At 39.5% G+C, this 26,411-nt stretch overlaps 1 protein-coding gene across 1 annotated transcript in view; it reads right to left on the reverse strand.

Moving 5' to 3' along the window:
* LOC135697703 (zinc finger TRAF-type-containing protein 1 homolog) overlaps positions 1–24,007 on the reverse strand; it is a 44,205-nt gene extending 20,198 nt beyond the window's left edge. Inside the window, exon 1 of the mRNA XM_065217491.1 lies at positions 22,971–24,007. Coding sequence (XP_065073563.1) covers positions 22,971–23,426 — 456 coding nt within the window. The 5' untranslated portion in view covers positions 23,427–24,007. The remainder of the gene's footprint in view (positions 1–22,970) is intronic.
* Positions 24,008–26,411: the final 2,404 nt, after the last annotated feature.

Genomic DNA, 26,411 nt, shown 5'->3' on the forward strand with positions numbered 1-26,411 from the left:
TAATGCACAAGAGGACAAATACGTGCCAAATACAGCCAATTCGTCAAGCTGTCCAGAACTTCGCCCAATAGAAAGGTACTGGGCTCTGGTTAAGCGAAACAAAGAGGAAAGCATCAATCATTGATGATCAATGATTTCAAGAGGAGATGGAGGCACGCGGCCACTAAGCTTTCAGAGGATACTGTACGGAACCTGATGGCGGGTATACCACAGCAAGTTCGAGAATTTTACAGACATTTGAATTAACATTTAAATAAGCTACGTTTGCTATCGATATAAGTTTACTTAAACTGAAATAAACAATCGTTTTTGTGGTATTATGCGAGATTTTTTACATACATGAAATTGTGTTACTAATAAAGACTTGTTTAGAAACTTTCGATTTGCTAAGAAGTTCCGCAGGTCATGTTTTCAGCCTAGCCTGAAGTTCCTAAGAAGGAATGGAATGCTTCTTGGATTTTTTTGAACTTCAATTGCTAAGAATACGCGTTGGAACTTTTTGGAGCCTGAAGTTCTTCGTGTGCTTATAGCTTCTAAAGTAGCCAGAAAGTTATGTTGGAATTTTATATGCACTTTATGGAACTTGAAATTGGGTTTTAGCGTGGAATGCGGAACTTTTGGTTGCTTGGCACGAAAGGTTTGTCGAAACTTTATTTGAACTTTATGGAACTTGAAAGTTCTGTCGGAACTTTATTTGAACTTCACAGTTCTGTCGGAACTTTATTTGAACTTCACGGAACTTGAAAGTTCTGTCAGAATTTTATTCAAACTTTATCGAACTTGAAGGATCCGCCGGAGCTTTATTTGAACTATATGGAACATGAAAGAGTGTTTTTATCGTTGAATGCGGAACTTTTGGTTGCTTGGGTAGCTATCTGCTGAATGAAATGTGCTACATTATACTGAACGGACGAGTGCACCAATGGATTTGAGTTCACTAACTCGAGAAAAAGTGACCACACACTAAATGTCCATGAATAATCAATAATGAACATTTAGTGTTCATGATTAGTAAACGTTGCTCGCAGCTTGTGTCACTTTTTCTCGAGTAAGTGAACTCAAATTCATCGTAGAAACTTTAGCACCATTATCTGAACCCTCATATCATCCCAAGGGGTGGTCACTCTACACACTTGTATCATAGAGGTAACTCTAAGACCACTGGGTTCCGAAGAAAATCATTATTATTTTTGGCTCACTCAGTACCAGAACAACGGTCCCAAGCAGTCCCAAGCTATTTCACTCACCCCTGCATGTTCTGCATGAATCCACACACCCCTGATGTTATCTGTCAAACTTTCATAGCGAATCAAAACAAACATAGTGTAGTAATAGAATTTCAACTAGAATAGGGTACGTTAATCGTTTGCTTGGGACCAATAGGCTACTAAAGTGGTGAGCCAATTTAAAATCGTTAGTTTCGTATTGATTGTTGCTTGTATTGCGCCAAGTTTTTTTCTCAGTGTACCTCAGTGTGCCGCAGCTGTACCGGCAGTGCAAAGAAGTCATTGAACTGACTTTTGATTGCTTGTGAATAATGCCTTGTTTGGCAACCCGGAATTTTAACAGCTTTTGTTTTTGTTTTATTTTTCAATGTTTTCAAAAACGACACGGACTACAGTTGGGACTACACACTGGATGCATCCGTCTCCAAGGATGCCTGCAACGGACGAGCTCCGTTGCTACACGATCGGCGGAAGGCCGACCCCGCACAACGAACGTCAATCATTAGTCAACCAACCCTTCTGGGAGCGAATTTTTCACCGCCCGAGTATCATCCGTCGGAAAACTGGAAACCAACACCGGCCGGAACACACGTCAGACTGATGAAGGACGCACCGCTGACCCAAAACGGACCAGCAAATTTTCCAAGCAGAAATACTTGCCAGAGTACACCCTGTCGGACAATTCGATCAGCTTCAAGGTCTACAGCGTCTCCAAGAACAATCGCTTCCCAGGTCAGCAAAAATCATTCTACACTTCTTCAATACCCCACCCGTATGCCGTCCGAGGATCTGCTGCTGACTGCATTCACCACCAAGGACTACCATTCGTCGCAAGTGCGAATGTTCCAGCAGAAATCGGAAAGTTCCCGAGCGTAGCCTGGCGGTGAACGCCATCATGAAGTGCAACCACAGCGCGATCGATCACAAATGCACAAAACTCCCGTTAATTATGAAGATGTTAGTTGAAAGTGCAAAAAGGCAGGAGAGTAAAAATAATTTGTTAAACTATTTGAGATTTTGCCAAGATGGTCCTCCAACATTATATGAAGGACGATGGAATGGTTGGTGAAGCAGCCACCGCCATGGATGTATTGGAGCAGTTCGAATGGTCGGATGGTATAGTTTTTGTTTGGTTGTTGACTTTCCGATGAAAACTCAAACCGCTTGTCGTGACCGGCCCAAGATTTCCAGCGTCGGCCACGGATTAGCGATGCAGCTCCCACGGTTGCGGCTGCTTCCAATGCTGCTACCAGGGCGTCACAATATCAGCTTCAATCGACCAAATCGATGCGACGAAGAGACTGCTGGCTTTCTTTTTCTGTTAAAGTCGAACAGCTTCGCAGCATTCTAGAACCTCAGTCGGCGTGCACAAACAAATCGACAGTGAGCATTCATAAGGGCGAATACGCGAAGATCGATTCTCTTCATCGATTTTCTCTTTGCATTGCTACAGCTAGGCGAAACAATTTTCTAGAATTTGTTCAATGCAGAGTAGTAACAGGTTGTATTGGCTATCAAAAGCAACAGCAAACGCATCGAGAAACGTTAAATCTAGTGAGTTATTAACAAAAGAGAAAATCGACTAAGAGAATCGATCATCGCGTATAGGCCCTTATGCATGCTCACTGTCGAAATGTTCAATCGCTTGTCTCTCTTTCTCCCGTCGCTCCATTGGTCTTCCTTTCAAGCTTCGGTGAAACGGATGAGCGAAAGAGCGCTCGACTTTGATAGTTTTCTCTTTCATGAAACACATCAACAGAGGTTTCATGACGTATATGACGGAAAATGAAATAACACATTTAAAGCATTTCTCACGTGAAAACACGTGAAGATTACACGTAATATTTTTAATTTATCTTCCATCCATATATTTATCTAAAAAAAATGATCAAAAACGGGACATAGCGCATTTTAAACAAATTGAAAGAGCGGTGATAGAGTGTTCGTGAAAGGGGATTGAAAGCCATAATGAGGTTCGTTTAACTAGAAAAGCGACGTTAGATACATTGAAGGCGATGAGCAAAGCAACGACGAGAAGTTCCACAGCCAGCCTTTCCTTCTAAGCGTCATGCTTTTTTATTTTCGTTTCTTGCTGATAGTCTAGCTAGGCGTTATAGAAATGAAGCGTCGAACACGTATGAATGAGAGAAAAAAAAACACGAGATCATTTTAGAGCTTCGAAAATGTAGAGCCCTGGCTGCTACTGCTGATCCGTCTCCTCTAAAATTCGTTAAAAAAAATGACGGACCAGCAGCAGCATTGGAAGCAGCCGCAGCCGTGGTAGCTGCATCGCTAGTTCGTGTAGCCATGGCCGGAAACCTCGGTCAGGTCAAGATACCGCTGTTAGCTGTTCTTCGTCTGGGAGGAAATGTGGATGCGACTTCCGTCACGGGTGTAACGATTTTGAGAATCCATGGTGAGATTTGGTGGAGATTCACGGTTGTTTTGAAAATAATTTGACTAGGAGTGGCAGCATCAATAACAAATTTTGACACATGCACACTGCGCAGGTGCAGAAAAAGTTCAGTGTTGCCAGTAACTTTAAAGATCATAAAAATTGTAACCATGGGTGCCAAACAATGCCAATGACTGCACCCGGGTGTGCCCAAGTTTGATTTTGGCACACTGTGTTGAGTGACCAACCCCTTGTATCATCCCTATTTTGGCAACATAAAATTGCCAACAACGAGAAGGCTTTGTATTATAATCGTTTCAATCAAAAATTCATTTCAACACTGAGAGTTGGCTCTCAACCTAGTTGACGATCCCTATACTGCCATTATTCGCATAAGAGTCCCACGATGCATAAGGATTGCATAGAACATGGGACAGTTATGCGTATAAAGGCAGTATAGTCGATAGAAATTATAACTTCGATCAGCTTTGCTCCCTGTGTGCAGCTTAATCGGTGCTGTTAACCGTTTGAAAAAAAAAATTGGTGATGAGTTTTCACGAAGCTTAACTTCCATTTTGGCCACAGGAGCGCAACCCTAATAAAATTGTTATGGTTATTTTGCTTAACGACGTGTTCTGGGTATCTTCCAAACCATTAGTGGAAAAGTTCAATTATTTGAGTTATCGTTCGTTTATGGTTATTTTTTATTAGGGAAGGCCTCCCTGGAGCGGGATTGCTAACTTTGTAAAAGCACTAAATGCGAATATCTTACAAATGGAAGAAACTCACATGATTAGCGACGAAAAAGCTGCTTCTATTGAGTTCAAGTCGGTATGAAGGACGCATTCAAGAATAACTCGGAGTAAGGACAAATTTGATTGATTGAATGTTTTCTGAGCAATATTAACGTAATGTTTAAACATCGTTTAATATAGCACAGTTGTATGAGAACTAATGGAATCTATAAACCAACGATAGTGATAATCGAACTTGAATATGTCAACACAACTCGCTCAATCTGAACACACAAACAAAGTCAGTACAAATCACACTCGGTGTCCGAAAACTCAATCACGCTTCATCGAACAAACTGCAGTGAATTCTTTCCGTCGCACATCATCCCAGCCATACCATAAATGCAATCCTCAACGTCTCGATTCACACTCCCATCGGCAAAATCCAAACACCGTCGCGGTTGTGCTACTGATGGAAACAGATCTGGGCAAAATTATTTACGACCGATCGCTATCAAATTTCGCAGCCAGAACACACGGTGCTTCTTCGCCGTGTGTATCAAACATCGCACTCAGTCGGTCAGTAGAGACTCGCTTATTACTCCAAACCAAACCTTCGGACGTCACGTGTTTGCTTTGTGAGCTAACTGCAAACATGTACATACACAGTAGATTACACCAGACAAAAAAGCAGCCAATATATGTGGAACGGGATACCGCAGTCGATAGTAATAGGAGGCACGTGTGCGTTGGAAAACGAATTCAACATTTTTATCGAACAGTACAGTAAGTCGTGTAGAAACTACGTTGTCCTTTATACTTCGTCCGGATTCTTAATATTTGAATTTTAACAACAGAGTTTTATGAAAGTCGAGGCGACACCGCCGTTCTACGACGGAGGTACACAAATGTGTGACAGACGTTCTCGTCAAACTGGGCGTCCTTGAATGGTAGGTATAGAACTACACAAGACGAAGGCGGCTCGACTTTCCCAAAACAGGAAAACCTGTCTCCCTCACGTCCCTCACGTCACTTTTTGTATCAACTGATCATTCGAATGTTTTCATCGGATTGCAAGTGCCAGCAATCGTCCCACTTGATGATGATTGCGGCCTTAGAGCTCGACTAGACAGACTGGCGGACTGCGGGTGAGGATGGGCGTGGGGCGTTGTTGATGTTGCTCTTATCACTGAAATTATCTTCACAAATTTCGTGTGGCAAATGGCATTTTGCGGATGATTCTTCTTCTCCTTTTTCTTAAGCTGATACGGCACTAGGCAAAGCGCAATCGGACCGTGAAATTCCTTAACCCACATTTTTCGTTTCTTGAATTGTTCTGCTCTTTGTTTATGTTCTACACAAGACTCTCCTATTGCATAGGAAGTTTTGTTTTTTTTTTTTAGAAGGTCGTTAAACTTAAGCTACCGTAGAGAGCCAAACCGAGCCAAGATGTCGTGCACACATTCTAATTTTAGAGAAAAACTGTTTCTATAATTATGGGAGCGTGCCGGTCTGTGCACTGCTGCATCTCGTGAGGTTCTCATCCCCACAGAGGAAACCGAAACAGTTGTAAATAACACCACAGCATGGCCTTTCGGTTAGGTCGTTCTTCGAAGGATCAGCCTAGCGTATCGCGCACGCTCTAACATCGATTCTTCTGTCTGCGGGGAAAAAAAACAACAAGCAGCATACACACGCCCATGGCAATTATTTCCACTAATGATTCCGTTCGGGTCCCGGAATACGCGATGGGTTCGTTGGTTGGTTGTGAGTGCTGTTTTGAAGATTGTTTAAACTGCTTCGATCTAAATAAGTCGTTAATTGCGGGATAGCAGCGCAACGATGAACGGACGAAAATCTAGTTCAATGGTCCATAGCTTTTAGAAGAGAAGAAGCTTTGACCGGGGAGAGGAGTCAACTATATGAACGGAATAAGTGTATTGACTTAGTTTTGCTGATGATTGCCAAACGAGCGAATCGAAAAAAAAAACGTCTAGCAGAGATGGTTGGATGACGGCACATGGCAGCTGTCTATCACAATTTGTATGTGCTTATATTTTTAGAACGGTGACGCAATTGAAGAAATGGCAAAGGTCTCTTTGTCCATGGTGTTAGAAGGGAAAAGGGTTTCCGGATTGGATGGACTAATAGCTTTTGCAAACAAATTTCGTTGATTTTTCACGAACAAAACAATCTTCTGCCCAAAACATTGCCAATACTTCCTATAATATAATATAATATAATATAATATAATATAATATTGCGTCAATTCCTTTGAGGTGGTGCCACAAAGGTGCATGAAGGGACAAACTTCAATGAAATTCGTTGGTCAAAAAATTGCACCACATTGGTGAATACAAAAAAATTCTGGTGTAATTTTTTTTCAAGGTCGATCATGGAGGGTTAAAAGAAAAGGGTAAATTTAAGGTTAAAAAAAATCACCTTCGTGGTGGTAAATCGAAGAAAAAGCTTTTTATTTAATATTTCTGGTGTAACAATATCATCAAGGTGTTGCATGGAGGGACTAATCAAAATGAATAACTCTGGTTCTAAAATTGAATCGCGCTAAAAATTTGGAGGTGCACATTTAACTGAAAATTTCTGGTGGAAAGTTCGCAACATTGTGGTGAATGTAAAAGCAAGATTTATTAATTTTCCTGGTGCATAATTTGCATCGTTCTGATAAATGCAGGCTTTATTGAAAATTTATGGTGGAAAATTTGCACCATTCTGCATGAAGAGGCAAAGCCTGAAAATTGCACCACAAAGGTGCATGATGAAACAAACTTCACTGACAATTTTTGGTGCACCTTTCTGGTGAATGGAGGAGCATGTTCTATTAAAAATTTCTGGTGCAAAATTAGCATCGCTCTGATAAATGAAATGAATGGAAAATTTCTGGTGGAAAACTTGCACTAGTCTGGAAAATGAAGGCACAAGCTTTATTTAAAATTAAACTAAATTTAAAATTTCTGGTGAAAAATCTGCACCGTTCTGGTGAACGTTTGGTCTTAAATTTGCTGAATAGAGAAACAAATTTTAATAATAAGTTCTGGTGTAAAATTTCTGATGATTGGAGGGAAGCTGCTTTACTGAAAATTTATGATGAAAAATATGGAAATAGGAGCAAGCTTTATTTAAAAAATGTCTGGTGGAAAATGGAAAAAGGAAATCGGCACCAATCAGAAGATTGGAGAAGCAATTTTAATTGAGCATTAACGGTGGAAAATTTGCATCGTTCCGGTTAATTCAAATTTTCTGGTGTAAAATTTTCTGGGGGCAAATTTGTATTGAAAATTTCTGGTGTATGATTTGCAATCTTAAAATTGCACAGTTCTGGTGAATGGGGGGGCAAGGTATATTGAACATTTCTGGTAGAAAAACTACAACGTTTTGGTGAATGGACGGACAAATTAAACTTGATTTCCGAGAAGAAACTAAAGGGTATTTTATTCTGATGACAGTTCCAAATTATTAATTAATAATTTCTAGTGAATCATGCAGGTAGTTCCAAGATAATTTCGATAAGAATACCGAGAGAATCAAATTTTAAATGAAATTCCAAAGGGATATTGAGGAAAATTTCAAGGGAATTCCGATGATAATTTCAAGCTAATTCTGGGAAGAATTTATGGAGAATACAGAGGAAATTCTTCTGAAACTTTAGGGGAATTTCAGTTCCAAAGTGCCCTGAGAAAAAAAAAAACTTCTAAAATATTCCGAGAAGAACCTCAAATATATTGAATTCTTAGGACAGTTCCAAAATATTTCTGGGAAGGATTCCAAGAAAATTCTACGGATAATTTAAAGTGCATCCTAAAGATAGTTCCAATATAATTTCGAAAAGAATACCGAGAAAATCAAATTTTGAGTGAAATTCCAAAGGGATTTTAAACAAAATTTCAAGCTAATTCCGAGGATAATTTCTAGCTCATGCCGGGAAAAAATTCTGAAACTCTAAAGGAATTTGAGTTCTAAGGGGTTCTGAGAAAAAATCATGAAGAGTTCTAAGCATAATTCCAGTGGACTTCTGAGAAGAATATCAAAAGAGCTCTTGGGAGAGTTCTAAAAAATCCGCGAAGATCCTCAAGGATATTGAGTTCTGAGGACAGTTCCAAAGGATTTCTGGGGAGTTTTCCAATAAAACTCTGCGAATAATTTCTAGTGAGTCCTGCAGATAGTTCCAACATAATTCCGAAAAGAATACCAAGAAAATTAAATTTTGAGTGAAATTCTAAAGGGATTTTGAGGAAAATCTCAAGAGAGTACCGATAATTTCTAGCTCATTCGAGAATAATCTCTGGATAATACTGAGTAAATTCTTCTGAAACTCCAAGGGAATTTTAGTTCCAAGGTGTTCTGAAGAGTTCTACAAATAATTCCAGAGAACTTCTGAGAAGAATTTCAAAAAAGCACATAGAGTTCTAAAAAAACCTCAAGGAATTCTGAGGATGGACTTTTTCGCAACTGTACAAAGTCTAAAGACAGCTTTTGGATTCCCTAATTGCAAAGTGGGTATTAGTTTGCCATTGAATAAGTAATAGTTAAGTGTAACTACAACAGCATATAAGAGCTTACAAAACCTTGAAATAGTCAAAAATAAACTGTAACGATACCTTCAAAATATACAAAAAACGTACTGCACAAAATTTCAGAAAGGTAACTGCATAAAAGATGATACCAGTACCTTGAAGAATATATTTTCTTTGGTTTATATTTTTAACCTGTAAAAAAGAGCATGCCGCAAAACATTATTACAACGATTCCTACTGGGTTCAGAAATTGGAAGAAAGCGACCGAGATGCTGGGCAAACGCAATCGCAGTGATAGCCATGTTGGTAGTATGGACGCGTGGAAGAATTTCAAAATCAGGAAGGGTATTGACGAAGGACTTGGCCCATAAAAAAGAGGCATGATTGCTGCTAGTAAGGCAAAGCGGCTACAAAATCGCTATATAATGGAACGTTTCATCGATATTATGCGCACACTTTGCAAAGGTGGCCGACCACTTCGTGAACATTCGGAAGGAGCGGAAAGTGTGCCACCCAGTTGGTGGGTAACTACGATCCTGTGCTGGAAAAACACTTGGCGGAAGGTGCCAAAAATTGCCAGTACACAAGTAACCGTATTCAAAATGACATGATTACATCGTTGCACAATGTAATGTTGCGGAACATTGCGAAATCCTTGCGAGGAAAACCAGTGGTAATCATTGCAGATGAGACGAGCGATTGTGGGCACCACGAGCAGTTGGCGATTGTCATCAGGTATATTGATAATGATCGGCCCACGGAAACATTCGTGGGTGTGAGACGGGTGTTGAAAACAGACGCGACGACCATCTTCAATGCTATTGCTGAGGTCTTGAAAGCAATGCAGATTTCTTGGGAGCAGGTGATGACAGTATATTTTGACGGTGCCAGCCCAATGGCTGGAAGCACTGCTGCAGTACAAGCCAAGTGCAAGGACGAAAACAGCAATGTACTTTTATGAAGAGCTTTGAGTGTGTTGGTTTATTTTCTTTCGACAGATACGCTTATTTCGTCTACTACTTGCAGACTTCATCAGTGCCAAGTACTCAACACCACTGATCAAGATTGGATGTATCATTTCGGTTAAAGCCCTACTATTGCAACCATTTGACGAACTGATCATCATCGACATTGTCGATGGGATTAAATTGCCAATTCCATTGGCTTAGCAGTTTCCATTGAAGAAGATGAACCACCACCGGAGTAAAAAATAAATAAAATTAGCTAAATTGAACAGTAGGGTATCAGTGGTGGATGGACATAACCATCTCCCGCGCACTTTGGAAAACTCTCTATCCCCAGATTAAATGCACCATAGAAAAAACAATTGCCCCTCCTTCACAAGATTCCTGTGCACGCTAGTGATCCTCCTGCAACCATCTTTTATATAAATAATTGCAAGAAGCTTAAATCCGGGAGTTAGAAGTTAGTCGCAACTCCAAAAGCCCAGCTCAAGAACGCAAGCATTCCGAAGCAATTTTCGTATACGATAACCCCCGCTCCAATAAATTTCAATGTGGGAACCATTAATAATGTACAGGAACTTTCAATCAAGCGGTATTGCTTGACTGACGCGTATTTAATGAGTTGGAATTGTTTGTAGTAGGTATCATTAATACTAAAAAAAAATAGTATTCGGATATTAAGTATGAAAATATTATAAAGGAAAAAATGGAACGAACTCACCAAATCTGGCCAAGTGAACCTAAAAAGGAGACTTGATGTGTTGGAGGGGAACTTGCAATTGTAGACGGTTCGCTTCACGGGGAAATCCGGTTTGTGGTAGAGCATTTGGAATCAAATTAAATCCATACACAGGATCCTTCATTCAAGGTTTACAACTTTCTCTTACAGAAATTTTATGAGTTTTCAGTCGACTTGAGCTCTGGGCGACTGTATTTCAGTAGAGCAACATAAAAGACAAAGTGTCAGTTCCTATACTTATTCCACATGGTAGCTTAAAATTGAATTCAAAATATTGATTATCTATGGCTAAAAACCGGACATTTTGTTTCGCGATTATTTCCCCAATGTATGCCATATTTGATTAATTTTTATACTTAAACTACATCCCTGACAAGACTAGTACTCTATGAAGTCGCCACCGATGTTGGTGGTGTTAGTGTTGACAACACGTTTTAAGCTACATTCATGTGTGTCGCATGGTCATATTGCGTTAAAAGTTTTTACCTATGTAGTAATGCTGCTATCACATCCAATTAAAATGCACTTAATTTTTAGGCAACGATAATTCTTGTTCAACACAGTAAACAGCGCCTATGGCACAACAAAGATTTAAAAAAACCTTCCCGCCACTCGCGACAAACTTTCCTAACAACTTATCACGCATGAACAGAGCTTGCTTGCGAATATTTGCAGCAGCTGTCAAATGTTGAAGTAAAATCGAACCAGAGAACCAGGATTTTTCGGCTTCACACAAAGTATATGGGAATGACATTCGTGTCATAGATGTGACTTAAACATGATGTAAAAAGCTCAATTCAAGCATAACTTTTCACGATGACGTATGTAACATTTGATAGAAAACTAGAAACATTGTATAGCAATGTCCATATGAGATTATGAAAAATCTAGAGTATCATTTGAAATGGGTATTGATACCAATCTTTAGCACCACTTGATAGCCACTAATCATGTAGGATAATTCCGCATAATCGAGAAAAATCATTGAATATAACTCGATTTTCGCAGTGTTCACTCGGCTGTCAACAAAAGCAGGCCACTCTCGATGTGTGCTACGCGATCGTCTGTTTTCTCGACAGCAACCATTGTGTGGTCCTCCTCATTGTTCTTCATCAGCAGTTCTTTCGGTCGATGCGTCGTCGACTTTGTGTCCATTGCTGCAATGGACGCGCTCTGACCCTCGTTGGCATACAACAATTTGCCATAAAATGGAACTACTGGAAGCGGCTCCAGTTCTGATGGAGGAGGCTTTTTGGATAGCGGAAGATAAAGTGTTTATTGTGTTGTACCTTTTGACTATAGTTTTAAGATGTATTGAATAGTGACCAAGAATCCTCGGCTCTGTAAAGTTAATTCGGTTGAGCCTTATCAAATAAATTAATAAACAAAAAAAACTCGATTTTCGAAACGGCCGATCAACAATTGAATTGTTACCGATTTTCTATTGTGAACAATAAAAATGCCTAAAATACTTCAATTTTCTTAAATATGAATGAATAGTGGCGGAAAAATTTAAAATTAATTTTCTGGTTTGTTTACGTTTTGGACATAGGCCCACTGGCGTCGCGTCCACATGTGCAACCTGTTCACGACACAGGAGTGAATAATTAAAAAAAAATGCGTTTAGATTTTCATAGATTTTATGGTCACATTATAGCTGTACTCCAGACCACAAGTGACCAAGAATACACTATTTTATAGTGTGGTTCAATTAAATCTTCGACCTTCGCATTGATTTATAGGCATGTCGATATCACTACCATGACAAAACTCGTTATTAGTGCACCTAAAAACGAGCTTTTTTGGGTGGCGGGTGGCAAGGTTGGGAATGGTCAAATGCCTTATGTAAGCAAAGCAGACCTTCTATCACCTCTTGAAGCATACAACAAATTTTCCACAATACATGACGGTTTGCACCACTAGTTGTAATTGAAACTTTCAGCAGTCACGCGTCAAACGGGAGCAACACGGAAACAGCAGTCTGGTACGCTTTGGACGTTATCATACTTGCAGACCGGTTTGAATGTGTGAGTTTAAATTAGAAGAACATTTGTGATGTATGGGTGCCCAAAGTGTGCATTTCTCGGTGTGCACTTGGATCAATGACATTTATATAAGGTCTGGGCCAAAGTGCTTATTGGTGTTAGTGAAATGTGCAAATTCGTAGTGGTTTTCGTATTTTATTGCAATGTTTATCTTTTTACACGAAACAGCTGTTGGCAGTGACGTATTTCTATCTGTTCGCAGATGTTCAGCAATGTTTACAACATTTTTGCTTCTAACACCAGCAAACTGCCTGATGGCCCAGATCTTATATAAATGTCATTGCACTTGGATATCTCACGGTAACCGCAAAATACCCAATAATGACTACAAAGTAAGCATTTTCGAGGGAAACTGGGACTACCCATTAAATGAGTAAAATTTTACCCATTTATGAGTAATTACAACTACAAAAATAAGTAGTAAGTATTCATTTTTGAGTAACAAATACTCATAAATGGGTAATATGTTTACTCATTTAATGGGTAGTCCCAGTCTCCCTCGAAAATGCTTACTTTGTAGTCATTATTGGGTATTTTGCGGTTACCGTGCTGATTGCAGACAAAGAGAGTAATGGAGAAAAAGAGCGCAAAAGCCCGCTCTCACTCTCTTGTCAGTTGTGATTGTGAATCTCTCAATTACCGATAGTTGCGCCGGTGCGTCTGTCAAAACTTATGAGCTTCCCCTGGTTCATTCTGATAGTGTTGTTTTGATGAATAAAGAGTTGATTAATTCAAGTTTGCTACTCTGGCAAGATGGACCAACCATGGTTTAGCCGTCATCAGACACCAGTAAAAAAAAAAAAAAAGTTTGCTACCCAAGGGACGTCATGAATTTTCTCTAGATTTTGACACTGTTTTGTATCAAAAATGCTTTCGGAAGTGTTTGACGGATATTCTTTATTACACTTCAGTCGAAACAGTTAGCCTTGTAAAAAAACGAGAATCAGTTAAGTTTTGCAATTCCTCCTAATTCGGTGAAAAGGGCCATACAAGTTTTGTTTACACAAGATGATAGGTAGTGATTAATATAGTAATTGAGAATATATCCCTCGAATTCATGGATCATTAAAAAATATACAAAAACTAATATGTGGTGGTAAGCTATGACAAACAAAGTTTGGTGCACAGGTAAACAACTGAGGCACGCGACGCCTCTGCATAGGCCCATTTCAAATATTACTCTAGAAATGTTGAGTTTTAGCAAACAGACTTTTGATAAAACAAAATGTTACACTCTTCTCTTTTGAAATTAGATTCAAGTTCCAAGCCCTTTTGGAAGCTCACAAAATTTATGAAATAAGCTCAAAAGCCTATTTCAGCATTACATTACTCCTTACATTCGTTTCAACGCTTCGCTCGCCTTTTTCGCTTCTCTTTGCTCTCATTATGGCATCGACCTGAAGGGCTGAACACAATGATAGCGGCATAGCGGCAGGCGCAAATTTTCCAATGCACTGAAATCCGACAACCCATAATGAGCCCGTTGCGGCAAAAGCGGCATTGCCTAGGGCATTGCACTAAAACGCGTATTTTCAACATTTTGGAAAAACGCGGTGCGGTTGAGCGGCAGCCTGAGAAGTGCTTAATGTTTTCAGTTGTATTTTTTTTTTGTAATTTTGGGTTAACCAGAACTTTCAAGACGTGAACCAAATAATCATCTAAGGTAATATTAAGTAGTCAGAACCATGTTGGCCGCATTCAGACATATTCTGGGTATCATTGGTGGCCATATTAAGTACTGAAGACCACGTTGGCCAGATCCGAACATGTTCCGGGTACCCGCGGAGTAATGAAACTTGAAATTTCATCCTCATGTGACACATCAAACTACATGAGAATTCAAAAATAAGAACATTGGTGACCATATTAAGTACTCAGGACCACGCTGGTCATGTTTCGGGTGCTCCCAAGGAGTTTCATAAATTTCCCTAAATTTACCTGAGGCCAATGGAACTTCTCTGGAGTTCTTGGAACGTCCCTGACATTCTCTTCAGAACTACTCTAAAGTTCTCCTCAGAACTACTCTAAAGTTCTCCACAGAACTACGCTGAAGTTCTCCTCAGACTAATTCTGAAACTCTCTACAGAATTACTCTGAAGTTCTCCTCAGAACTACGCTGAAGCTCTCCTCAGAACTAAGTTCTCGTCAGAACTACTCTGAAGTTATCCTAATAACTACTCTAGATCTTCGATGAAGTTTTCAAAAATTTTCTGAAATGTACGAAGTTGTTTGAATATTCTCTTGAACATCTTTAAACTTTCCCAATAGTCGGGACTTCCCTAAAGATATCTTTACTTCACAGAAGTTCTAATAACTTCTCAATAAATTAGAGCTCTGGACTTCCCTAAAATTCACGGAACTTTCCATAAGCTCCCGCAGTTTTCCTGATATCCATAGCTCTTCTCCGAAGTTATCGATATTTGCCCACGGTGCAAGTTACTTCTTCAAAGTGCTCCCACATTTTTTTTAAGTTAATGCAAATTCAGAGACTATCACTGGACTTCGGAGGATTTCAAAGCCCCTTGGATACTTTTACAAGAATACAGGTAGAAGAAGACCTTTTACTGATTTTTCTTCACTATGTAAGCTGAATCAGAGACAAGTAACTCAAAACTGCAATCAAAATAATCCCGTTTACGTTGTTTGTTTACGAACAGCATGCAGCGGAAGAGGAAAAATAAATAGATTTTGCGCGCATGCATTGTGGGTAGGAATGCGGCAAAGTGGCAGCGGTACAGCGGTTAGCGAGATTTTTGTACATTGCGCGTTTGCTGCAGTGCCGCTATTCCACTGTCATTGTATTCAGCCCTTAACTCTATATTGAGTTATAGAACCATAGTAAAAATGAGTTTCATGGCTACACACTAATCAAGTCAGTACGGTTTTACCGAGTTTTTGAATTGCGGAACTGTTCGGTAAAAGTTTAAAAATCTGTGGAAAATTTATTAATGAGAAAGTTTGTTCTGAACTTGTACATACTTAGTTCTGTTAACCCCATTTAATGATAGAAAATAAAATTGGTCGATTTCATTGATTCCTTACGGATAACGGTCATTTGAATTTTAACCGACTTTTTCAGTAATTTAAAAACCCAGTAAAAAAATACTGACTCCTGTAAAAAAATCTTAGTGTGTACTGTGATGATGATTTCCTATGGGATTGTTATTCTATAACTCGAGTTGTGGAGAGTTCGCTGTAGCTCTCTATGGTATAACTGTTATAGATCTTTATGTCATAGTTCTATGTGATCCGGGAAACAGTTTTGAATATCAGCTATTGCGTAATTGTATCTATGTACATAGTAGAAAACAATGACGTATTGTAACAGACAAACAGACGTAACTCTTTAAATAAATCTTCTTTAAAAATATACTAGTTCGATAGAATGTATAGAAACTTCAAAGTGATCCGACGCCAGCCCAGTGGGGGATTCACGAAACTAATAATATTGAGGAGAAAGGGGCTTACGTCTGTTTGTCTGTGGTAGTGCTATGAAAAAGATTTTTTTCTGAGCACACGATTGGATTTCTTTGTATAGTTTTTTTTTTGCATTCATGAAGTTGTTTGCATCATAAATAAATATTGCTGGAAAGAATTCAGATGCTTCCAATGAAGGATCCAGACGATTACGACAAAAACTCTATGTGATTTCGACAGAGTTTGCAAATGTTCCCGAAGAAGGAGTTTCCACACGATTTCAGATGCTATCAATGAAGTTTCCAGGCGGATCTGAAAGACGATGCAGACGATTCCGATGGAGGAGATTACATGCGGTTTCGTATAAGTTAACGACAGAGGAGATTTCAGACGATTTCGGTGCAGCTTTCAGATGCTTGAAGTTTCCAGCAACGGAGTTTGCTGACGTTTCCGATGGAGGAGGATCCACACAATTTTGATGGCGATTTCAGATGCTGCCAACGAAGGTTCTACACGATATGATGGAGGAGGTTCCAGACGACTGTGATAAATATTCTAGGCGATTTCGACGGAGTTTTCCAACTTTCACGATGGATGAGGTTCCAGACAATTTTAGTGAAGATTTCAGATGCTGAAAATGCGTAAAGATATTTCCAGGCGGTTCCAAAGGAGGAGATTCTAGACAATTTCAACATAGAATCCCGACAAAGGATTTCAGATGCTGACAACGAAGGTTCGAGACGATTCCAAAAGACGAAAATTTCAGGCGATTTCGATATGGTTTCCAGGCGATTGCAACGGAGTATGCTGACGTTCCCGACGGAGAAGGTTCCATACGATTTCAATGGAGATTTCAGCTGCTGACAACGAAGGTTCGAGACGATTCCGAGAGAGGAGGTTCCAGATGATTTCAACATAGATTCCCGACGAAAGATTTTAGATGCTGCTAACGAAGCTTTCAGGCGATTTCGACATGGTTTCCAGATAAATTAATCGGAGTTTTATAACGTTTCCAATTGAGGAGGTTCCAGACGATTTCGGTGGAGATTCCATGTGTAGCCAACGAAGACGATTCCGACGGAAGAGTTTCCAGGCGATTTCGACATGGTTTCCAGATAATTTCAACTGAGTTTACTAACATTCCCGATGGAGGAGGTTCCAGACAATTTCGGTGGGGATTGAACATTCCAGGCGATTCCGACGGAAGAGATTTCACTCGATTTCTACATGGTTTCCAAACAATTTCAGCAAAGTTTGCTGACGTTCACGACAGAGGAGGTTCCATACGATTTTGGTGGAGATTTCAAATGCTGCCAATGAAGGTTCCAGACGATTTCCATAAAGGTTCCAGACAATTTCAATTGAAAATGCTGACGTTCCTGGCGAAGCAGGTTCTGGACGATTGCGGTGGGATTTCAGATGCCTTCAACGAAGCTTCCAGCCGTTTACGACGGAGGTTCTAAACGATTTTGACAGATTCCACACGATTTCGACGGATAATGATGACGTTCCCGTCGGTGGATCCAATGTTCAGTTTCAGTTTTATTGGGTGCAGGGAAGTTGTATGAACTCCAAGGAACTGGACGGTTATTTCAAGAAACTTTTACGAACTTGAAACTTTGGCGTAACTTTCAGGATACTTCAAGGAAGATTACGGAAATCTACGAACTGTAAGGAATTTCTAAGAATTAGGGGGAAAGTGTTAATGTTTTAGTTCTCATGAGTTCTCATCCATAGATTTATGGCGGCTTACCGGATCCGGATCGGAGCAAATTTATCTTTAGTATCAAACAAATTTTAAAATTCAGATAAACAATTTTGTAAGAATTTTACTGTTTTGGTGCTGTACATAGAATTTTACATCACATCATATGTGACAGCTCTTATAGTGGATGTAACAAAACCAAATAATTTAATACTTGAGCCGTCAAACAATCAACTGTCCATCTTGCTCCTCTGTCAGTCTTACTAACAGTTCCCCTAGTTATTAGTAAAGTTTTATGGAAATTATGAATATGATTTATAGGAAATTTTAATGAAAATTCATAGGTTAATTTCCATGAATTTTTTAGACAATTTGAAAGAAAATTTTGAGAACTATTTCACGATAATTCTGAGGAGAATTTCAAAGCAATTCAAAGTAGGAATCCATGGGAATCCTGTGGATAATTTTAAGATTTTTTTTGAAGAAAAATAATCCAGAGCATAATTCCAGGGGATTTACGGAGAATACTTAGGGAGTATGCTAAAAGAAAGATTACAATAAAATCGTTGAATAACTCCAGGAGATCTTCAAAGGAATTCCGACTTGAATAAAAATGTGAGGTGAACTTCAATGAATTCTTAGAAGAAATTCAAAGGGAATTCTGAAATTAATTCATCGAAGATTCTGAAATGCAAAATGCCATGGTAGTTCTTATAAATTTTCCAAGGGAATTAAATTCTGAGGATAGTTCCATCAAAGTTTTGAGGAAATGTTCAAAGGAATTCTGATGAGTATTCCAAGGATATTCCGAAGATAATTTTTAGATTTCAAAAGAGAGTGAGGAAATTATGAGGAGCAAAAAAAATGGATATTCTGAGCAGATCTAAAAAGAACTTGCTAAGGGTAGCGCCATATGAATATCAACTCCATATGAATGCTGAGGAGAACTCAAAGTGATTTTTTTCCGAAGTATTTTTTTTTGGGGAATTGCTAGGTAATACACTGCAAGATAATATGAAGAGAACTGCAAAGTGAATTCAGAGAGTGTTCTGTAAGGAAATTTCAAGAGAATTATAAGGGAATTCCATAAAACACATTCGAGATCATGGACACAGAAAAAAATCTAGATTCAAGATTTGAGAAAAAAATGTTCAAGGGGTGGGATTTTTTAAATTTAAACCCTGTATGTATGACCCTGGATTTACAAAAATCTTCAAGATTCAGGCAGTTTTAGTTAAAATTTCAATATTCCGGGAATGAAGAAATTCCCAAGAATAGGGAACATGAGAAGCTTGAAAATTTAGGAAACATATTTGAAATGCTGAGCTTTGAAATGTATTTAGGATTGCGAACATGAAATTAATCAAATGATTGAGACTTTACCAAAAATAACATTTAACGCAATTACAGCTCTCTTATAATCATGGAAATTTTCCGTAAAATATCTAGAAAAAACCTACAAAACTAAGGAAATTTTATTCAGAAAATTGAGTAGATACCCTGCATAAGAACCAGCTAAAATTTCACTCCTACAAATTCACAAGACAAGATGATGAAGGCATATGGACGTCAAGATTTGAGATAGTTCTATCACAGACAAACAGACGTAACTCTTTGAAAAACTTGTTCTTGAAAACATAGTATCTCAAAACATATAACCTCAGTAACGACATCTATCTGGCTTCTCGCGGAAAACAAGCTTGCTCGCTAACTCGTAAAGAATGTTGCATAAAATTTCTATAGAATATATAGAAACGTCAAAGTGATCCGATGCCAGCGCTGTGGCGAGTAGTTCGCGGAACTGATAATATTCAAATCAACCGTTAAATGCATGAACGAAGATACACAATGAAGAGTTACGTCTGTTTGTCTGTGGTTCTATTGTTATCATAAGTACTGTTTTGTTATCAGTTAGGACAACTTTGACATAAAGTTATATTAATAAATATTCCATTTACTTAATCCTATTCCAATGTAAAAGTTTAAAGTGTATGCATTTTAATCATTCTGTACTGGTTATCGTCAATCAAAATATGTTGCTATTACTAATGAAAAACTATATAAAACTGGAAGATTTCGAACTTAAAAAAAAAAACTGGAAGATTTCAAACTTTTAAAAAACTGGAAAATGTAAAACTTTATCTGTTTGACTGGATGCTTCCAAAAAACTGGAATGATAATCCAGCTTAAACTGGAATGTTGGCATCATTGCATGCGTCAGTTTTGGCTTGAAGATTCATACGCGAGCTTATTCTCTCAGATTTGAGAATGATTTTCCGAACACAGACAACAATTTTCAAAATAATAATTCTAGATAGAGCTGCAATAAAGGCGAATGTCGCAAGTGTAAACAAACTGAGGATAATGCATCACGTTATACTACGATTAAAATGCTACAAAACCAAATTAAAAAAATTGGCAAAAATAATGTATATCCTTCAAATTGAGTTGTCTCTTACGCCCGCTTTCTCCCATATATGTACATAACTAGATGGGGCGAAACAGACACATTGTCGCAACACAAGGCGATAGATATAATTTAAATCTTTACACTATTTTTTGCAACCGTTGGTAATCAAAAGCAAACATTGTTAACCTGATCGAAATAGGCATGAAAAATAAGTGAAAACACCACAACACTTGAATTTATCTGGAATCCAACAAACTGCAAAAGGTCGATAGTAACAAACCATCAGGAAAAAGAACGTAAACATTGAGGCGAAACCGACAATGTCAAAAGCTAGCAGGTGAAACATGGGGGCGAATTGACTTCTGTGAACGCAACCGGCGAATTATAAAAATACTATAAATCAAAAGGGCGCATGTAAAATTTTAATTTTTTCCGCGCTGTAAATAAAAATAATAATATTTTTATTTATCTCACAATAATGCTAACCAATAGTTAAATAATAACAAATAGTACAATTCATGAAATTGGTTGATATATTATTTTATATTGAATTATTATTGTTCAAAATTGCAGATTCCTATTTCTCAGTTCAAGCCCATTGCGACATTGGCCCTTGTTTCAGCTCTATCTAGAAGAGTAGTTCTTCGTCTTGCATAAAACGAGCTGAAATCAATTGTCAAGTTCCCTTGGATAGTGTAGAAGGTTCCTTAATTTTCGAAAAATAATGGAAAATTCCATGGAACCACTCATGAGCCCAACCCATTTCCATTCCAATTCCGAACCGCATTAAAAAATCGAGCAAAAGCACAAAGAAGAAAAATCAATTCCGCAGCCATATTCGCCCATCATATTTTATTTACAACAAACCACCGCATCGCAGTCAAAATAAGCTACCTAGCTGCTGTTCGTTTGGTTCAACCCCGACTAGGACGAGCAAGCTTCAGTCAGTCAGCAGGCCCAGTCTCTTCGTCGATGGAGCGCAGTAGTTTGTTGTTGTTATTACGTCTCAGTTTTTGCACTCGTGTACTGCCTTGCTGGTGTCATTGTTGTTGCATTTTATTTCGTCAGTAGTCAGCAGGTTCACAAACCGAGTTTTTTTTTCAGTTTCGCAGACCAGCGCAGAACGGTTCTTCTTCTTCCTACCGTACCCAACTCTTCTTCTGCTAGCGTGTACATAAATACATATTCTCGTCATTATTTCCATTCAGACGAAAATCTCGCGCACACCAACACACATCCGAATCAGCTGTTCACAGCAATTTGCCTCTCATACTCATTCTCATTCTGCTTGAAAAGTGCAGAAATTGGATACGACGGCTCTGAGAGATATACCCATCCGTGCCAGTGCTTGTTGTTGTTTTCTGTTTTGCTTGCTCAATGCGGGCACGTCGGGAGTTGTTGCTCTCTGCTCTACTCGGTGTCGTTCGCTGTTTAAAAGGTTTATGAATGTATTTCCGCTGACTTGATTTCCAATTGAAGCCCCCATCAAGTACCTATGGCTGATTTCAGATTCTCTTGCAAATCTGGAGAGTATCACTCAAAGTTCGCACGTTGTGAACGCGATAAAAATGGTCCCACGAATCAGCTGTGGTAAAATGAGCTGCTAAACTGTTGGAGGTGACGTAGTCGTTTCGTTGAGGGTTAACCGCTTTTGCGTTAATGAGTAATTTTTACCATCGAAGGTAGATGATGCAATTGGATTGCATTTGGTTGAGATTTCGAGGGTGCATTATTTTTTTTTTCAACGCATGGGTCGATTATGAACCATAGACAACTGGGGGAGGACACTATAATCAAAATGGTGGAATATTCTTCGGACGGTAGGTACGTAAAGTAGTGTAATAACTCTGCCTCGTTACACCCAGCCCAGGGACCCGTTCTTCTATGTTTGTGTGAGTTTTTTGTTTTGTTTACGTTGTTCTCCCTCTCCCGGTGGCTCGCTAGACCTGTCTCTGTACGGGACATATGCGAACGCGAGTATCTGCGCAGTGTATTTTGATTCGTTCAAGTCAGGGATTTCTCTTTTTTCTACATATCACAACATATCCACGGACGACAGTTGTTGTTGGGTTAAAAAATGTGATTCCTTTGTTGTCACTGTTGGTTGAATTCCCGTCCGTCCCGGACCCTGACGGGTGGGGACACACCATTGTAAATTTAAATTTATCCAATTTGAATTCCTAAGCTCGAAGCTCTCTAGCGATCAGGGCTAGAAATTAGACGGGCAAGCACGAGCAGCAAATTCCAAGGCCAGTGTTGTATATATTTACCCTTTTTTAACGTTTGATCGAAGATAGTAAAACAGAAAACTTGTTAAGGCCTTTGCTGATTGGTACACGTGGCACTGGTACCGTGTGATAAAGGTAAAGAATTTCAAATTACATAATTCTGGGCATGAACACCTCCTTCTGAAACGGTGTTTCTTGTCACACATTCTCAAGCCCCCCCCCCTCCCTCGTAGCAGGAAGAGTGCAAGTGAATATTATTTTTGCAAATACGCATACACAGACAGGTCATAGCACTGTTTGCCAATGCCCATCATCTCGCAAGACGAATAGGCAAACAAAAGAAAAGTGTTACGACGACCCAAATATGCATGGACCTGACTGGGAGGGGTCGCCTCCGGGGAATCAGGGTGTAGATTTATACGAGACCCCATTTTTCTTCCTTACACACCTACTCTCTCTCTCTCTCTCTCTCTCTCTCTCTCTCTCTCGTGCACTCAAGAGTGTCAAGTCAGATGCAATTGGATAACAGGAAGGGCAGTTGCACTCACTATAGGGAAGAGATCGATAAATTTACCTGATACATTGCAGTCCTTGGCAGATCCAGGCAGACGGCACAGCACAGAATGCCACCGAGACGGGCTTCCAGCTTTTCAATCATCTTGGTCTCAGGTTTATCGATTTTCTTTCGTTTCGTTTCCGGCTCGTCCTCATCCGTATGCTCGACCGGGCGTGCCGGTTTCTGAGATTCGGCTTGACTGCTGTTGCCTAGGCTGTTGGTCATGATTTGCTCTGCCAAATTCAGGCCATGTGCAGGCTGGGTGGCTACAGAAATCAATAATGTCGAGGCCTGGCCCCCGGACGTGGACGAAGAGGATGAGGATGCGACCACCGAAGAGGTCGAGGATGAAGGAATAGAGGAGCCCCCGGACGATGAGCCCGGCTGCAAATCTGCCGATAGCTGATTCATTCCGCCGAGATTCATCAAGTGACTCGAACTGGAGGCTGGTGATTCTACTAGACTGTCTGCCATATTGTTTTCGAACCGTTCTTCTTTTCTAAAACAATCACCAACGGGTTCAACAGTCTAGCAAATAAAGGTCCCACAAAACACTTGCACGAAGCGAAAAATAAAAATTCAAAATGTCAGCCACTTTCCACTCACAAGCACAACTAAATTAAAAGATGTCGATTCTATTTCCAGCGCTAGCTTCGATCCCAGACCAGAGCGTTTCGAAAGAACAAAGAAAATCTACGTTCTAACTCTTTTTCCTCGCCTTTACTATCAAAAACTTCCCCAGAAAAAAAAAACTGAAGCCTTATAATCACTTTTTTTCCCTCTTATCACGAAAAAAAAACTCCTAAAACTATTCGATTCACTGAAATTTCCTCCGATATTTCGATCAGTAGTTGGTGGATATAGTAGCTGCTGGCCCCACTCAGGCTGTGGCTGCTGCTGATAAATCTCACTCACTTACTCTGTGAGCAAAAATACACCAAAGAAAATAAAGTAATCTCTGCAAAACCCACAGAGCTCCAATAAGCCTCCACGGGGACGTCGGGAGCAAACTACAAAACACGTCTTGATCTTCAAAGTGACAATTTGTAACTACGCAATGCGCCTAGCTCCTATATGTTTTATGTGTGTTATATAATGCAGACACGAATTTCAATATGATTTTTTCTTTGTTCTCCTGCCTGCCTGCGACTCCTGCGCGAGCGAGAGAGGAACGACTTTTCCTCGTTTTCCTACAATCATACATACGAAGCTCTCTTGCTTTTTATTATTTTATTCCAATCCAATCTTGTTCTTCCGATCTGACTCATCTGTGTTTGTTAAACCTGAGCGAACGCGTTTTAAATGCACCGCCGCCGCTGCTGCTGCTGCTGTATAGGTGCATGCGATCTAATCAACCATGTTTCATTGCATCGTGTTCGTGTCGTTCTTGATGTCAATGTGTGCAGCCCCGATGTCGATGTGTCACCCCCTTTTGTTTACCTTTCGATTGCAAGAATCCACGTCGCAAAATTCGTCCAAATCCTGCCGAATTCAACCAAAATCCACCTACCAACGACAAAGCAGCCTGATCGACCTTCAACCAAACAACCCCCTTTTCTTATATGCATTGCGTGTGTACATAACCCTTGACATAACCCAATACTCTTCACCAACAAGCAGAAATCCACGAAGGAAAAAAAAAAGTACATACACCCTTATGTACAGCAACTGCTAACCCCCTTTGCGGCAGGTATTTACCGTTCAATGTTTTCGTGCCATCTCGCTCGGACCTGTGTTTACAGCTGGTTCCGTAGATGGTCTCGAATGGCAAAGCGAGAGGCAGCGAAAACAAAGCCGCCTTGTGAGGGTGAATCAAGAACGACGGTGATGATGATGATGATGGTGGATGACGATGCTATCGAATCGAGGAGAATCCGCTCGCTGTTCGCTCGTGTGTTTATGTTTATGTTTCACAGCTGGTCTCGTCGAGGCAGACGAGTGTAGCGTGGAAAGTTTTTTGTTTTGCTATGGCAGGTCAATGAGGATTGTGCAGTATTGAAATCGTAATAATATTGCCAATTCAGAGAAAAAAAAGCATTTGGCTTCAGATTAGGGTATTTAATCATGGTTTGTTAGTTACTAATGCTAAAATGACCATGGTTTGAACCATTCAGAAAATAATCTAAAAAAATAATCGTTAACTTTGATTTTCCAAAAATACATTTTTTATCTAGTTCGTTTATTAGGAAGGCTCAATCGCGTTAGCTTTACGGAGCAAATAATTCATTGTTCATTGTTTTTGACAAAATTCACTTATACCTATGTCTAATAGGAGTTGAGCCGAATACTCGCGGCTTATGAACGGTAATGCGGTTCTAGCTTCGTCTGGAGGTCGACCGGGTACGGTGACCAGTGGGCGACGATGAGACCAAATTCCAAAAATACCTGTAACACGGTACTCTGACATGTAGCCAATTGTATATAACACATGAAAAAGATATAACAATGATTATAACAAGCACTTAATTTTAGCAGAAATCATAGGCATTTTAAAAACGCGTGATATTTTCATTGATTTCACCAAGACTCACAACTTCTTTAGCTAAATTACCTTATATTTTCAGTAATCCCAAATCATGCCTTAATCGAAGTATATTGACATATGCTTGGATAACATAATAATAACCATAACCATAATTTGTTGATTTTCCTGGCGAAAAATTGCACCATAGTTTGAACTAATCGAATTCTTGGTTAGAAGTAGGAGTTTCCTCGACTGGCCGCTAGGAGCGCTGTAGTTTGTTTACTTCTGTCGAAGGCGAAGGATTGTTTAGGATCATCCGAAGGCGAACTTCCCACATTTGGTTGGCTATGCATATACCTTAAAAGACACCCTTATATTTCAATGCGCACACCAGAAAGTCTCGGAATAGCATCTAATGGACTGACTGTTGATCGTCTCAAGCGATATTTTGAGTTTTTGCCAAACGAGTTCGAGCGGAGAGATACGCTACACCTTCTTCAGCAACCCGGGATTCCTCGATCAGTAGTTTTGGTTGTTGATGGATACTCTGGACATCATTTCTTGAAGCTCTACAAATGGTGCTGCGAAAATGAAGTTGTGTTGCTTGTGTTGTATCCCAATGCAACTCATATCCTTCAAGTTTTGGACGTAGCAGTTTTTAGACCTCTTGAAGCGATTTTTTCAAAAATGGAAACACCAAAATCATGGCAAGACATTCAACGAAGTTGAGTTCGTGAAGCTTTCGAAGCGCACCAACGCTGAAGTAATCAAAGTGGACACTATTGTTAATGGGTAGAAATCAACTGGCCTTCAGCCGATCTGTTTTGAAAATCTAAATCGATTGAAAATCAAGGCTTGCAGGTTGAATTTAGTTGAATTGAAAATAAGTTTACATGGTTACCTTTACAGAAACTAACAACAGACCCAATCCACCAATGAAAGTCATTTCCATTGACAGTGCTCCTTCTACGTCTGGTTTCGATTTTTTTTTCCTT

Source organism: Ochlerotatus camptorhynchus, unplaced genomic scaffold (genome assembly GCF_037179485.1).
Source record: "Ochlerotatus camptorhynchus isolate MF236.1 unplaced genomic scaffold, CSIRO-AGI_Acam_v1.1 ptg000007l, whole genome shotgun sequence".
NCBI classification, from domain to species: Eukaryota; Metazoa; Arthropoda; class Insecta; order Diptera; family Culicidae; genus Ochlerotatus; species Ochlerotatus camptorhynchus.